Source organism: Anguilla anguilla, chromosome 1 (assembly GCF_013347855.1).
Source record: "Anguilla anguilla isolate fAngAng1 chromosome 1, fAngAng1.pri, whole genome shotgun sequence".
Taxonomy (NCBI): Eukaryota; Metazoa; Chordata; class Actinopteri; order Anguilliformes; family Anguillidae; genus Anguilla; species Anguilla anguilla.
In genome coordinates this window covers 70,707,895-70,725,294 of record NC_049201.1, presented here as the reverse complement: position 1 = coordinate 70,725,294, position 17,400 = coordinate 70,707,895, and the positions used below count along the sequence as shown (strand labels likewise).

The 17,400-nt window shown below is 40.1% G+C and overlaps 1 protein-coding gene across 1 annotated transcript; it reads left to right on the top strand.

Moving 5' to 3' along the window:
* The first annotated feature begins 13,881 nt into the window (after positions 1-13,881).
* LOC118208483 (urotensin-2 receptor) lies at positions 13,882-15,686 on the top strand. The gene has a single exon (XM_035383208.1). The coding sequence runs from the start codon at positions 13,951-13,953 to the stop codon at positions 15,121-15,123; it is 1,173 nt and encodes a 390-aa protein (XP_035239099.1). The 5' UTR covers positions 13,882-13,950; the 3' UTR covers positions 15,124-15,686.
* Positions 15,687-17,400: the final 1,714 nt, after the last annotated feature.

Genomic DNA, 17,400 nt, shown 5'->3' with positions numbered 1-17,400 from the left:
TCAAATATGACTCCCATCTCTACTTCACAACAGAATGTGCTATAATAGACACGCACTGATAATATCGAATGGCTGCAGACTGCAAACAACTGCGAGATGAAAACTGGAATATAAGTGTTAGAATGAAACTGCTATAATCAATGGGGGAAGACTGACAGTCTTTACTCACACTACAGTTTGGCTACACATAACAATAACAAAACTGACTGGCCCCTTGTATTTTAGCAAGGGTTACGTATAAAAATACTGGACAGTCCTGGATGCGTGTAACTACGGCTCTCATGGATACAAGATGAGATCTCACTGGCTTTGAAAGACAGGTGACATCAGCATAGAACTCCAAAGGAAAGAAATTATCAGTGAACAGCAGAGCAACACACGCCAGTCCAGGATTGTATTTGTCTGACCATTCATCTTACATTACATTACATTACAGGCATTTGGCAGACGCTCTTATCCAGAGCGACGTACAACAAAGTGCAGGGTAAATCACTCAAGCATTCGTAGACCAGTGGGCTACAAATTTCAGACTGATTTTTGAAATTTGAAACGTCTTTCAGTGGCTCTATGGTATGACTTTTTGTTTGTCCGTTTTTTTTTTTTTGAAGGACCCCTGTGGCAAATTAATTTGAGAAGCGAAGATGGGCTTTGCTGTTAAAAGGATCTTGAGATGTTTTCCCTGGAGTCATCTCTTGGTGTGTGTTATAAGCCGGTGAGTATATAGTTTGATGGCCACTGAAAGCACTGGTAATCCACAGTGTTTGATCTCCCTTCGACCCCATTGTATTTCACACGCAATGACAGCGTCACTGGAACACAGAGTGCTGCCAGCAGACCTGTCTGTGTTCGCTCCATAGGCCACCCGTATTAGGATATTTCCCTTTTAATATACCATGCTACTGGCGAGTAATGTATTGCGCTATTTGTCTATAGTACTGTGCGCTGGTGTTCCCTATGAAAGAACCTCTCCTTCAGCCCATCACATTCTCCCCTTCCTTTATCTCTGTCTCACTCAACAAATGCAGATTAAATTCCGGATCATAATAACCAACAAATCTCCGGTCACCTCATCACGTCGTTATTCTCCTTCGCTATTTTTTTCCTCTCTCTGTCTGCCACAGAATTCAGAAACGTGTGAGATGAAGCTCTCTCAATCCCAAACTCACCAAACTGGTCTTTACTCATATGTGGACTGTTTCTCTGTCTGTCTGTCCGTCTGTCTGCCTGCCTCTTGCCCTCTTTCCAGTAAAGTGACAAAGCTACACAATGATGGCAACTTTCCCATGGTTTTTATGGCATTCATTATGGCCAGTGAAATTCAAAGATAATCTAAACTGTGTGGTTCTTTTTTGATTATCAAATTCAGAAAGTGCATGGTTAAATAATCATCAGACACTGAATTTAATTACAAATATTGAACATTTAAAAAAAAAAAAAGTAAAATCTGTTTAAATTCATTATTCAATTAATTTATAAATTCAATTTAAAAAGTGCCAGAGACTATTATATTGAACCTAGCGTGTGTGATTACTAATGTGTGTAAGGGGGCCAATGCCCCACCCCCCATCCTGCCACACCTGACTATTGACCCCCTCACTTTTGCTTTCAATGTCATGAAGTGTCTGTTTAAAATCAAATAACCTAAGAACCATTCCTGAATAACCACTTGAATTAGCCTGAATTATCTGATATTTGATGGTAGCGGTGATTATATTGATGCAGATGATCATTTTGACAAGGACAACACCAACAACAATGTCAATAATAAATCATAAAAATATTTGCACATATGTTTGAAAATCTTCATATTTTCACGTCACAGATTTTTTTAAATGTAGTTCAATTTTCACATGTGAAAACAAAACACGTGACTTGAAATCGCTCAGGTTACCTTTTTCCGCAGTCATTTTATAAGTGGGATTATGTTTATAGTTCACATGTGCACTCTCCACATGTGGTTTTCGAACACATGGTTTTGGAAAACGTGATTTTTTTCCTAAAGGTTATGAATAATAAAACACATTGATTGTCTAACGTGAACAATACGAAGCAGTGTTCTAGTTGTTTACACATTGAGAGTCGCAGCTGGTTTCACTGGCTCCTATGTTTGGCCCTGACAGTGTAGCAATTAAGAATATATTTAGAGCTGGTGCTTCATTTAGTGGATCACACAGCCACATAATATAAAACACAGACTTTCACACTCTCACCCCCCGATGCAATGTGCAATTACACACGTCACACTTCCTTCAATTTAAAATATAACCTGAATTACATTTGTCTGCGACCAGGATAACACAGATACAGTAAGGTAGCTCTGCAAAACCATGTGATTTAAAACAGTAAGTGTAACCAATTTAACAGGGCCTAAACAGATACTCATTTACGAGCAACAATCCATATTGTTAATAATAATGTTTCTCAGTTTTTGAGAAATGTTTGTTTATATATAATAAACAATTTCTAATATTTGTAATTTTTTTATTCCTGAAAATGTCCATGCGTCAGTCATGGTTTGGAGCTAGGCTACCTTTTAGGGAAAGACGTCAGGTGTCTCTTTATAATAATGACAACAGTTATTTGTTTGGCAAATGGCGAGGCACTATTAATTTAAGTCATTTTACAAATATTAGATACAGCCATTGCAAGGAAAGCAATTAAGATATCAGAAAAGAAGAACCGACGGGCGACTTAACAAGGAAACTTTCACCCAGCGAAATAGCCTCTCACGGAGGTCAAACGGACTTTCTGTATACAGCAAAAACACTTACCCCTGTTTTGTAGCCTACATTGGTCCAGTTCAGAAAGGGGCTGGGTTTTTCGTATGTTCCGTGCTCTCAACGGCTTTTCTGCGGCGAATAACGTTTATGTGATAATCAAATACAGGCAAAACAACGGGAACTCCACGGGACGTCCTCGCTACACTTCTGATAGGTTGTACAGAGGAATACTAATCTCGTTCACGGTCTGCGTCCCTCCTGTCTACTCTTGCGGTCCTCCCCTCCCCTCACCTCACCTCACTATTTCTATCCTCCCCATCTCGGTCTACAATAATAATCACATCAAAACGTAATTATTATAGCCACGAACCATTTGTTAGTAACTTGGTTGGACATTTGGTCAGATCTGGACTGTCAAAAGGGTTGTTAAAAAAAAACAACAAAAAAAAAACATTTTTTCTCGCGCGAAGTTTGGCAGGGAGTAGCAAATAATAAAGTGAAGTAGGCTATAGTGAAGTTTGCACTAGGTTTATTCGGCCTACATAAAACATCTTCTAATAAAATTAAAGGCACTATTGTATTCAACTTGGTCGTGTTGTTTGCGTTTTAGTTAATTTAATAAAGATAATAATACTCGTCCGCCCATTTCGTTTACATACATTAAAATGTGAAGGCAATTGATCAATGGAATTTTCTCTGCAGGCATAACGAGAGAGCGAGAGAGAGAGAGAGAGAGAGAGAGAGAGCGAGAGAGAGAGAGAGAGAGAGAGAATACATCCCTGCTAATTTCCCCAGCAGAGTATGGTGATCAAGTAGAATACATTAAAATTAAATTAAATACACGAACTCAATTAATGAACTTTCAGATACTTCTATTCATGACAATGCCAACTAATCTCTGTGAGCAAGTCAATGGTTTATTATTGTCCCATTCCTCTTAAGCACATTTTAAATATTTTTAAATATATATTTTAATATAAATATATATTGCATGAAATATTCCTTTGTACAATCTTTACCTATTTATTTTTGACTGAGGAGTCTGTCGAATCAAAATTTCATGTTCAAGTCTATTCCCTTTCCCCCCAGAGCATTTCCACAAGATGGCAGTATAGGGCAATATTTAGACAAGATGCTTAAATTGAGTAGAACACCATTTGAACAACTGTACAACTGAATTTGTTAATCCTCCCTGGTTGTCTTTATTAGTCTTAAATCAAGCTTCACTAATAAATGTAAACATTACATTAGAACTTTGCCTTTTTTCATTTTATTGTTTTTCATTGCAATACTTCAGTGTAGGTTACAATGCAAAACAGGGCATGCAAGTAGGCTATAATCGATTGGTGTGATGGCAAAAACTATGGAAAACAAGACCAGTGTTTAAAATAACCTAAATGTTAAGGACAGCAAAGTTAGCAAAGCCTTTGTAGCTGGAAAACTTTGGCAGGTCTATTACTGTATTATAGTTTACAGCAAAATATATTTACTTTAAATTACACCTGCCAAATTTTGACCAAAATATTTTTCAAATTTACAGCTGCATACTGTAGAAAAGGTTCTACAGTGTAGAACAAGCACCTTACATAGAGACATGAGTACAATGTCATTATCTCCTCACACCTTATGGTTCAGTGTAAAAGACACAACATTTGAGAGAGTCATCAGTTTCCCCAACCTTACTGGCTACACAGAAGAAGACTGGTTTTGATTGTGGAGGAAGCCATAAATCCAATGTCATTTTAGCAGGGGAATGTGTTACTTAAACTTGTAAAGAAAAGGTCCACATCAGCAGGAGGTGCATCTACTTTTTGACGAGCAGGTACACCTTTTTTCAGCTTAGAGGAAACAACGGACATTAACATACAAAAAATGACATCCAAGAAGACAAAGTAAAGAAAAGCATTTTTCTGAGCCACAAAAATGGAAATAATCACACAAATAGAACAAGATTTTGAATAAACAGATGCTAAATCAGGTTCCAGCTGCTTTTTAATCAGCTAGAATACATGGGCTATAATTGCTCTGCCACCCTGGATGGCAGCAACATCGGTGATTGATGCGTGGCAGGACTGAGTCTAAGAATCACCAGCTGAAGGACACAGCAGCATTGTCCATTTGGGGACGCAGTCGGTTCAGTGCTCAGCACATCATTTTTAAAGGTTTTGCCAAGTCTGTCAGCAGTACGTTACAGCAGTGAGAATTATACTGGAATTAATCTCTGTCCACTATCCTGTTATCTCCGTTAAGGCCGATTATGGAATACAGCCTACGTTTTTTTCACGAAGCACATCTTTTTCCCATTTGCCTTATTTTGCAAAGCTGACGAAGTGTTCGGTATCAGCGCAGGGGACAAAAACCCTTTCAGTACCCTCTCAGGATTCCGGTTGTGTTAGCACTCAGTGGCTCATGTCACAAGTGCACTGCTGAAGTGCACAAATGCTCATAGCGTGGGCGCACATCGCACATGCAGGTGGCATAGACTTGCAAGTACAGTACAAATGAAAGAAAAAAGAGGACCCCCCCCCCAGCAGAAAATAGTCTCACTGCCTTACCTTCTGTCCTCTGCCTTCAGTAGAGAAAAGAGTAGAGTAGAGTAGTTTTATCATTTGTAAAGGAAACTTACTCCCGCTCACACTTTCTCTGCTGTTTATTAAGTCATTACTTTGACATTGCAGTCCAGGACCTTTAAAGATGGTGCATTGGGTCTCTTTTCTAGGGTAACCCTTCAATTGGCTAATCAGCCCCACCTTATATGCATATCCCAAAACATTTACATAATGACAATTAAACTCAAGTGAATCTATGTACATACCCATTGGACAATGGGTCTTTGCCATGTGAGATCAAAGACAAAACATTAATCAGGACATAGTACATTGAAAAGAACAGGAGGTAATTATGTCATCACATATATAAATTAATAAGTATTTTGTCAGGAAGTTAAAAGACATACAATTAACAACTGATATCCAGATTAGTTTATTAGTTAATTGTATGTCTTTTAACCTGATGAATTGGACCTAATTTCTTTTTTTTCTTTTTTTTGTGATTGCATTTAGATCAAATTCATCATTTAAACCAAATGGAATTCCAAATGTTTTGAGTTTTGTAATCCAATAAGCTTCCCTTTTAAGAAATGCTTTCGTTATATCCAATTCCCCCCCACCCCCCACGTCTAGACATGACCACTTGAACATACCTAAAATATTTTTTTACATTAGTGGTTAAATCATTCATAAATGTTTTTTTAAACAAATTGCGGTCTCTTGTAAACTCTTCTAAAAGTGGAATGAATGATAAAAAAACTGCACTTTCTGTCCAAATCACAGGAACCGCATTCCTGCAACAAAATCTTCTCAAGACTGATTGGACTTTGTCACGTATGTTGATGTTCCCTTTTTTGGAATTCTTAATAAAGAGGCCTTTCAGCACTTCATGGGGATCTATAATTTAGGGAACGCATTTTGTGTGAGATTCTGTAGGGCGTGCTCTGTCCTGGGACAGTGAAAAGTGTGTGATGAACGGTGTACGGAAAGCCATGAACAGAGATGTGGGGTGGAGGGGTGAAATGAGCGTGACATCCGCACACGGCCATAGCCGGCAACTAGGCTCGACACCTGGCGTTCCAGGTGCTGCCGGACTCCTAAAAGCTCACTTCCTTCAGGGCAAATTCACACTCCTGAGAATGTCTGAAGGACGCAACCAGCAAAGTGTGTATGGAGAGAACAAAGAGAGAAAGTAATTACTGAGGGCAAGTGAGGTCATGGCCCTTTGTGCAGTTTACCCAATCGGAGTACCACCGAGAGGACGGACAGATGGCTTTCTACAACCCCCTCCCCCACCTGAACTTGATAGTACTGCTTCTAATAGATTTTATTGCTGTAAATAGCCCCCCAAAAACATTTAAACACCACTGAGGTGAGTCGTGGTAGCTGTTTGGCTGACACACCTGGTCAGATTCCCGCCAGTGCAACACCTGGAACCAGATTTCGACCAATGGGAAAGGGCCAGGGGAGTCAGAGGTGAGCACTGGATCATTTTCAATATGAAATGTCTCAAGCAAACTGCAGCGAGCAGAAGCAGGGCTCGCAGACAGTACCGGCCTCTGGAGCTTAAACACAGTTAGATCAGTGACCTCAAGCGATGGACTTTTATGGCAATGCCTTTATAAGTATCAGATGAGCGGATGCTTGTCATTATATACCAGTGAATAGCCTATATTTTCCTGAAAAAAGCCCCTGTTGGCCCTCCATGACCAAACCTGAAGCAAATCCTCTCCTGCCTTTCTAAACACCTGTAAAATAAAAATACAAAAACGAAACCAGAAAGGGTGCCTCACAATCGGTTGAGTCTAATTTGAAGCCCAGTGCACCCAAATGTTCAGAGGATTCTGTGAAGAGACGAAAGGATAATTCTAAAACAAAAATTACACGATGTCACTGGTTATTTAATTTAACATGTCAATCAATAATTATTTGTGTAGACGAACAACCCCACAAAATTGCTTATTTGCTGCTACATCAGTTTCTATTTCAATCATTCAACTTGGGGGCAGAAGAAAGCAATGCAAAATACAATGAAACAAAAATACAACTGTATTCTGTGGTTTGAGCTTGTTGCATAAGCAATCAAAAAGAAAATCATACCTGTAAGGAATCCTTATGCCTGTTCATCTACAGAAGCAAAGCGATTTTCATAGGGCATGGATTTCTGGTTTCTATTGGTGGAGTGAAAGTGACGTGAATATAAACATTGGCGAAACAAGATCAATAACTCATTGTGGGCTTTGCTAATCAGCCAAGAAACAACCGTTTGTTACAGGAAACAAAATGTCCGCCCATTTAATTAAATCTGCAGGAAGGGGTAGAACAACAGGTTGGCAATTTGTCAGAAAGCAGTTAGATTGAGAAAATTAATTAACATAATGAAGGTAGAACACAGGCCCAGTGAACAGCCTCAGTAATTTATGACTATGTGGTTGTTTTAATTTATTTACTAACATTATTATTCATATTCAGGGGCTTGAAAAAATGAAAACTGTGGGAACAAAAAAAACCCCATGCAATGCTGCAATGCCTTACTAGTGAAAATGCTGACAACACTGTCTCCTCAAAGGACTTTTGGAAACTAACTCTTGCTGCTAATCAATTTGTCAATGATCTGCTGCTACCTAATAGAATGCTGTAAGTTACCGCAAAGATTACAAGATCTGTAATTTACTGTCCAGGTCTGGACAACTAAATTAGCAGACCCAGGGAAGCAAATGCAAACGTGCATTAGGCTGGGGAATTGCGCACACACAGGGACCTGTTATGGACAGAATACTGAAAACCCACAATTCAAGAAAAATGCACCTTTTATAATCATTATTTGTGGAAGTTCCATCAATCCAAAGGAAACAATAAATTTTGTATGCACTGTTACTATATTAGTATCATTTATTGTACAAATACAATAAATTATATGACGGTAAAATGTTGTTGTTGCCATCAAAGTTCATTCTCATGTAATTAAAAAGCACTGAAATATGTGAGTAGATGGATGGAGGAAAGGGAATAGATGGACTTCAAATCAGCAAGCTGCACTTGGAGAGATGATCTATAACAGGATCATATTATAGCCTTTCGTGCAACCACATACCCTGTCCCCTCTCCCTGTCTTAACCGATTCGTTCTCATATACTTCAGAGTCCAGTCAGTCTGTCTCTAAGCTCCCCCCCCACCCCCCACCTCCTCCCACCCGCTCTGCTCATTGCCTATTTTGGCATGCCCATGCCAGGTATTTGTTCAAATTCCTCACACCCTGCAGGGATAGGTATGTCCCCCCTCCCTCTGTTACTTCTTTTACAGGCTGTCTCTGTCTGTCTGTGCACTTCCATGCACACACACCACCCCCACACCTCCTCCCATTTCAGCTGATTGCTTTACAGGTTGCTACTCTCTATTATTATTATTAATATTATTATTATAAGTAGTCATAATAACAAATAACATATGATCCTTATTTTTTATTTTATGTTGTTATGCCTTCAGTAATAAGAAATAAATGTCAAAATAATAAAAGTGAAATATTTGTGGAAAAATTTTAATTTATGTGATTTATGGAGAGACAGAGATGTTTCACCACCAATAACAGAAGTAGCAGCGACTTTGTTATCGTTGGGTGAGGTATTGTAATAGTTATTGCAGTGATTCATGAAATGGCCGTGTATTACGACCTCTCACTGACGCGTCAGCAAGGGCTGCCACATTTCCTTTTCCATTGGAAAGGATCTCCTCGTGACGAATTCAGATATTACTGGAAAGACCATGCAATGCGAACCATAGCAGACTTTATGGCCTCTGTAAAACGTGAGCCCTGATTCGGGGATTAGGACATGGCTTAATGAATGAATAATGCGACAGTATGAATCAGTGGGCCTTACCATACTAGTCCTCCTCTATATTCGCCTGTGCAATATTGTTTTTTTTTTTTTTTAATTGGCCAGATATATCTATGATTATGTTTATAAACACAATTGTTGATTAATTTAACCTAATATTGTTAAAGAAAAATGTTTTTACATCAAAGTGAAATATTTATTTATTTTTTACTTTAAAATATAAAATGGCATTATAACTACTTTGAATTATACAATACACTATAGAGCACATTTTTTAAACTGAAGTAACTCTTCGATATTTCTGGGTTTTCTATCCTGTAGCAATTAGTGACACCGAACTATGTTAACTTGAACATGAACAACAAATATGATTCTATTCTTATGTTAGCATTCACAGTGGCTGCTATATGTAAAACTATTAATAACCTGATGATAAATGATAAATAAACTGGAAAGCAAAATTGACAAAATTCTCTCAGATTGTATGTGGTACAGAAGCAATTTAAAGCATGCAGCTGTGCAGTTCTCTGTAAAGTGACGGAACCATAAAATGCTTAGCATCCTCATTAAGTATTCACAAAAGATTCAAACACAAGGATAAGGGGAGGCAATTCAGTGACCGAGAGCTGAGTGGTAACCGTTAGTTCTCCTTTGGCATAATTTATTTTTCCCCATTATTCCAGATGATGGAGACATTGCTGACTAATAATTTCGTTTTGCCAGATTTGCCATTTACTGGAATTACAACAATAATTATCAATAAAAATATTTCTGTAATTAGAGCATATTTGGAAAAGTGACATGATTTACACATCTTTTACAGTATTTTATATTTCTTGTGCGTGTGTGTGTGTCTCTCTCTCTGCCTCACACACACACTCACGCGCATGCAAATGGACTGAATGCAAATTTGGATCATGCTTGCTGAAAATAAAATATGTTGATTAACTAACATCCAAAATATTGGTTTTGTTAAAGACACAAATAGCCTATATCAAGTACATGTGATAATGTGACCCATTGTAATGCATCGATGATATGTTACTTCATTAATTGAAAGGGAACATCAAAATGAATGCGTGAAATAGCGTACATAAGAAAATACTAGAAATGAAGTATAATCAAGATTATCTAAAACAATTTTGTAAAATTTAAGCGAGGAAAATATTAATTATACGGTCTTACCAGGTATTGCAGTGTTTTAAAACCGATCTTATACCTAATTCTTGCCCTCTGTTAGCTTGGAGGATAGATGTTGGGTACAGGAACTATCAGATTTGAAGAATTTGGCTCGGCCATTTGGCTAGTTTTGAACGGTGGAATAGGGTAACCAACTTCCAAAGTGTGGTCAAAATGTGGTTATGCTCAATTATTTGACATGCAATTATGGTATCAGGATTCTAGGCCAATATTTTTCGTCACATACTACTATAGAGTGTTCATATTTCGGTAAAAACCACGTTAAACATTTCTTGGATGGAATAACATCTAAGAATAATATGTAATACCAATGCGCTAAGTGTTCTTTTTCTTTCTTCATGTATTCATAAAGGTGACAAATGTTGTTCTAACTGTTGAAAGATCTACAACAAAACCTGAAAAACTTATGTAAATCTAGAATGATCCATTAAATGTTTAATAAAGTTGATACCTTATTAAATGTGTTTTAAAAGTTTGATATCTTTTTTTACTAAATGTATTTTCTTTTGCACATGTTATTTATCAAAGATATAGCAATCTGCATTTCCCCATTTGATTGGGCTTTCTGGGAATACACTCGATTCCATTACGAGTCCCATAATTTAAACATGCAATAACGTTACATTGTTTTTAATTATTACCTAAATGGTCATAAGGCAATTATTCACACACACACACACACACACACACACATATATATATAGACTTGTTATAAAGTTAATTTTGTTACACTTATTGATTATAATATTATACCATGTAATATTATGATTTTCTGCGTCTTCTTGGTGATATTGCTTTTTTATTATTCGACTATGTTCTCCACTTTATTACGTCGCTCTGGATAAAAGCTCCTACTCAGTGATTGATTGTAGGCTATGTAAAATGTATTCATAATCCTATATAACGCAAGGTACAAAAAACCCGTAAAAAACGACATAATGCCATAGGATAAAATGATTTTTCAAATGACATATATTACAAATGTAGAGTTCGGTCATCTATGTAATACGTGGACAATTAGCCTACCGTATAAACGAACTGCATTAGTTTGAGTGAAAGGTATGAGTCGCGAACAGAAAAAATAAACGCACACATGTTCCCCCTCTGTCTCGCGCGCGCGCGGGCACCCGCACAGACGCATTAAGTGAGGGGGCGAGAAGGAGAAAGCGACAGACACAGAACATAAGCACAAGTTTAGCGCGTGAAGAGTTGGAGAACTCCATTCGAATTGCATTAGGTCTACTGGAATACGTGTGTATTAACGCAGTACGCTCAGAAGTCAAAACTACAACGGTCATAGAAGACAATATAATGCCATGTTTTTTATGGCACCGGAAGATGGAAATATGCGTTTCTGAAGAGAGAGCAAGACATCGGCGCAAGGCAGAATTCTATGGATTGCATCCCAGCGACTGGACTAGATTTTAAGGTACAACTACCCTATATAAATGTAATTGATAAAATGCACAACATTCTCATATCATAGCTTTAAAGTATTGTCATCCATGTTACATGTCGGCTACTACGTTGTCATTAGCACATATATATGTATTAAATGTATTACATTATGTATTACATTATGGGCACAGTAATCTACTAAATAAATTATAAGACGTTGCCAATGCTTTGTAAAAATATATGAAACTGTGCTTTTAGTTATTCATCAAACAGTACGATTGAGTCATTTGTAGCTTTATGGAGTGGTATAGACATTTTGATTTTCTCTTCCTCTAATGCTTTCTTGTTCTTTTAAATAATAAAATTCGTTGTAATTTAAATTGTTACATGGTTGTAATTTTGTTTTATTGATGGATTTATAATAAGTTATACACTGTGCTAAAGCCCGTGTCCCCTGCGCAGTTCAGAGGCCGCTGGGTCGTACCTTGAATTACCCTGTTTTACTTAATGAACTGTGGTGGTGACCGGTCTGTTGCGTGTGCTTTTCCCGTCGAAATTGTAATGAGTCACGATAAATTTAATGGAAAGAAATCCGGAGAGCTCTCGTTCCGCATAAGTAAAAACGCTCCTATGAGTTGCTAACAATTAGACGCAACCATGTGTTAAAATTTGTTTTAACAACAACATGTCCACGGAAAATGTCATGACCTCATCCTTTTTAAAGTTTTATTTTACCTTAATTAGCAGTGAAGTGGCCCTGTGACGCCTCGATAATTTTAACAGCAACCAATCTGAATCAACGTCATAATTGCAACACGCCTAACCTGTTTTTAAAATGCCCATGTGTCCAGTGGACTGTTATTTAGGGAGATCCATAAAAACCCGCGGACCGAGGCTCAGCAGGGGAGAGGTGTGCTACCCCAGCAGTTCAACAGTAGCTCTTAACCCCAGTGCTGGGGGGGGGGGGGGGGTCACCCCATGTCATCTGCTTTTCCATCCAGTACCTCCCCCTCCACCTTTGGCGCCTTTGATGCTTGACCTGTATGAATTTAATACCTTCATATTACAGAATAAAATGTTATTAAAACACAGACTCATGCCCCACTCATAAGATTATTTCTCAGCAAAATTAAATAAGCAATTACCTGTGGAGGAATGAATTGTGGGGTTGGGAAGGTCAGATTTGCTGTTGGGCCATTCATAATGAAAGCACTGATAATTAAAATTATACCCGACATAGTCTCGACATGTACGATCATCACCATAATAATAACTGAGGCACTGTCACATTCAGTGTTTAGCTTCGCCTCTCTGGAGTGGCAATGCCCAGGAATTTCGCAAGCTGGCGTGGAATATGTTCTGTAACGTTAAATATGTGGTGACAGCGTGATGCTTGTCTCCTCGTGCTCCCGTGGACTCCGCCAGGGTCTGAGCACAGACGCATAGCCGCATAAATCAGAAACCAAACCCAAACGTCCCCCCCCCCCCCCCTTCGGTCGCTGCCACAGAGAGCACTGCTGCCAGGCACCCGATGCGCCCATTCCCGAGGTACTCGCGCCCTCGCGCCGACACCGGAGCGGTTTCAGTCCCCTGCCCTGCGACCGGAATCTCGCTGCGCAGGACTGCAGCGCTGACTGCGTGCCCCACCGCAAACCGGGAAAAGAAAGACTCGTCTGTGAGGTCTTCCAAGGTGAAGTGTGTCATCTGCTTGGTTACAACAGCAATGTCTCACTTGACCAACTCCCTTTAAAACGTGTTTTGTGTCTAGCGGTTGGGGTCATGCTGGAGATTTCTAACCGTTTTCTTTCTCTCTCTCTCTCGTAATTATGTCTATTGAGCTTTTATTTGATTGACCTGTATGTGTTTTTTTCATGAGCTGAAACCACTGGTGATGTAAAACTAGAAAAAAGTAATTTGTGCTTATTACTGATAACAATGACTTGGAAAAATGTTGCATTTAGATACATCTGTCTAATTAATGTATTTCTTTGTAACCCCCCCCCCCCCCCCAACCTCCCCCCACTTCTCTAATTCTTTCCCACATTTATACCTCTATCTTAATAACCCAAAGCTAATCACAAGCCCTGCCTATTTTTATGAGTGTATAGCGCTATCTGTGCTCACAATTTTTTGATAACCTCCCAGGATCACGGAGATTAACACATTTCCCCTTCCAACCATTTTTGCTAATTCTTAGCAAAGCACCAGAAGAACCCAATTTTACCATCTGCTTCCCAGTGAAGCTAAATGGATCCTTCTATTTCCATCTCACACTCCCCCACCCCTGCCTCCCCCCACACCCTCCCTCTCTTCCCCAACCACTCATTCCCGTCCTCCTCACCCTCCCTACCGCCTTCCCCGAGCCTGGCCTCCACCATCCTCTTCTGCTCGGTGCTCTCCCTCATGTCCCTCCTGGGCATCGCGGGGAACGTCTACACCCTAGGCCTCTTGCTGGGCCGGCGCAAAGGGAGGAGACGTAGCCGAAGCAGGTGCTGCGTTGGCTGGCTGTGCCTTTCGCCCTCTTCCCCGTGCTCCCCTTCCTCCTCGCTCTCCCCTTCTTCGTCCTCCTCCTCCTCCTCTTCCTCATCTCTCTACCTCCAGGTCTTGAGCCTAGCCCTGGCCGACCTCCTCTACCTCTCCACGGTCCCCTTCATCGTGTACGACAGCCTGGCAGCCGACTGGGCCTTCGGGGAGCTGGGCTGCCGGCTGCTGCTCAGCCTGGACCTGCTCACCATGCACGCCAGCATCTTCACCCTCACGGCCATGAGCCTGGACCGCTACCGGGCCGTCGCGGACCCGCTGACGGCCTCCTCCTCCCCGTCGCCGGGCCTGCTCCGGGTCGCCCTGGCCTGGGGGCTGGCGCTGGCTCTCAGCCTCCCCATGATGATCACCCTCCACCTGGAGGACGGGGGCAACCAGGAGGGCCAGCTGTGCGTGCCGGCCTGGGACGAGCAGAGCTCCAAGGTCTACATGAGCGTGCTCTTCTGCACCAGCATCCTCGGCCCGGGACTGGCCATCGGGGCCTTGTACGCCGCCCTGGGTCGCCTGTATTGGGTCTCCCAAACCCAGCCTCCATGGGCAAGCACAAGCAGCACGTATCCTGCTCGTGCCCCCCGCCCCAAAGTCTTGCTCTTGATCCTGGGAATAGTTCTGGCCTTCTGGGCCTGTTTCCTCCCCTTCTGGATCTGGCAGCTGCTGCCCCTGTACCGGCCGGAGGTGCTGAGGTCCGTCCCCACCAGCACTCAGGTTACCGTCAACAGGGTCCTCACGGGGCTCACATATGGGAACTCCTGCGTCAACCCCTTCTTCTACACCCTTCTCACCGGCAAACGCAAGAGCAGTCGCTCCAGGCAGACTCTCACCACAGGCGGTCTCACGTCAGGGGCCCAGCTGTCCCACAAGAGGAAGCCGATCCACTAGTGCCCAAGATTGAGGCACAACTTCAAACCAGGTGCTGATTTGGTGCCATCGTGTTCCAGCTGCTCAGTTGTTCTAGAATGTTCTCATAATCCCGTGACGGTCTCTCACTGTAGGAACTCATGGATGCAATCTGGACTAATGCAACTTCTTTGCCAGCAGGTAGACTTTTAGAATCTGCATATAGACTTTTTAAAACTATATATATTTCTTAATGTTCCTCTCTGTTCCCCTCTATGGCACTATGGCTTGGATGAACACAGAGACAATATGAAAACAGATAATTACAGAAATGCCATAGTTATGTCCAGCCTTCCCTCTATCCCTAACATCTTGGATCAGATTTACAGTTCCTTCTCTGAACTATGAAAGTACTTATTTACATAACTACCCACAAATGTAGTAAATAAGACAGAATACACATTAATGAAGACTGTCATACTAATGCAACAACTGACCACTTTTACTGTGCCACTACAAGACTGAAAACCCCTTTGGAACATTACTCAGATTGTTTACTTCTGAATGTCCCACCATAGGACTGATTTGTCATTATTACATAAAAAAATGTAAAATTTGGGAATTGGAACCCGAATTCGGGATTTTTTTTTTTTACTTCTCTGTTTAGGATAATACCAATGAGGTGTGGTGGAGGTGTAATTTATTGTGTATTTTCAATTGGAAAGTGAATATCATCTATACTCTGGGCCAGCTAAATGTTTTCAGAAGATTTTGGTTAGATTTCCATTTGGTTGTGAGATAAAGTTGTGATGAAAATTTTCCACAAACAGTCTTAAAGTGTTTCATTGTTCCAAACAGGTTCTGCCAAAGTCACAGAAAAAATTTTCCTGGCACGTTGTGTATAACCTTATGCTGGCGACATCCCCAGATGGTTATCGTTTAGTCATTTTAAAAGTCATGGAGGATATCTGTCAAATCTTACATATGTTTTAAATGGAAGTATTGAAATGGCAGATTTGTTCATTATTAGCATTCGTGATGGAATTAACATTAATGACAATCATCCATAATTCAGATTTCTTGAGCTTTATTAACAAAATTGAATGCTCTGAATGTTTTTCCTGTAATGTTCCTTGTCGCTTAAAGAGTATTTTCAAGGGACATCCAGGAAACTTGTACTCACTTTCCCAATGTTTTGGGAATGTTCTAAGAACCAAAAATGGTTTCAAACCAGACATTTCTGCATACTTTTATAGCACTTTCACACAGAAAGCTATTGATCAAAGCATTTTTGTTCAAAAAGATTACTTGCATGTGTTTTGAATTTTTTCTTTCTGATAAACCATGCAATGTACTGCATGGCGATTACATTGTTATGTTTGTAAAGTTTGATGAATGTAATATATAATCATAAATAAAAAATAATTCTTTATATACTTAAGTACAAATTTATGTTACGGGTCATCTGTTTCAAAAGCTGGGTGTTTTCGGACTTGGCAAAAAAAGAAAAGAATCTAAATCACGTTTCAGGTGATGGCAGTTTATGACAACAGCACACAAATAAATATCAAGAGACGACGGGTCAAGACCGCTTAGAGGTTTCCCAGGAAAACACTTCAGTCAAAACACACGCTCGGTTTGTGTGCCTGTGTCGGGGAGTCTGAGACTGTGTGTGCCTCTCCTTGGCTGTTTGTGTGCGAACGCTGGATTGTCTGTGTCTGAGCACTGGAGGGCCTCAGTCTGTGTGTGTGAATGGCCTTACTGTACTGTATTAGTGAACCTGCTGTTCTTTGACGCAGATGAACAAATATTTTTGTTTGACAGAGAAAAGTGAGGGGGGGGGTAGAGAGGGATTGGCTAAGGGTCTGTGGACACAAGTATGGGTTTGAAAACTAATACAAAATGAGGACAATAATAGTACTGGCATGTATAGACAGACATAAAAAATGTAAAAAATGCCTTCTTGGATCCCTAGTTTTTGAGCATTTAAAATTTCACAAGCAAATTAGTTTGCAATCAAAGTGTTACAAATTATCCATTATCTATTTAAATCTATTGTGTGTATCAGGATGTTCTATACAATTAACAAGGCTTCACAGCAGCATGCATCGCCATTAACTGTTGGGAGTTTGAAATGAGATTTAGCTCTTGCCACATATTTAAAACCCCTTTCAGTTGTGTTGTTGTAAGTGCATGTAAGTTTGTAAGTACGTGACAGAAACATAAAGTTCTGTATTTTGTTTTCATACGCATTCTCATTAATGACAAATAGCCATAGAAATGTTCTCCCACTCTCTGTCTGTCTGATTTGCCTGAGTG

Bases quoted from the DNA above. Each gene is read 5' to 3' on its own strand.
- LOC118208483 (XM_035383208.1), top strand. From the start codon at position 13,951: ATGGATCCTTCTATTTCCATCTCACACTCCCCCACCCCTGCCTCCCCC.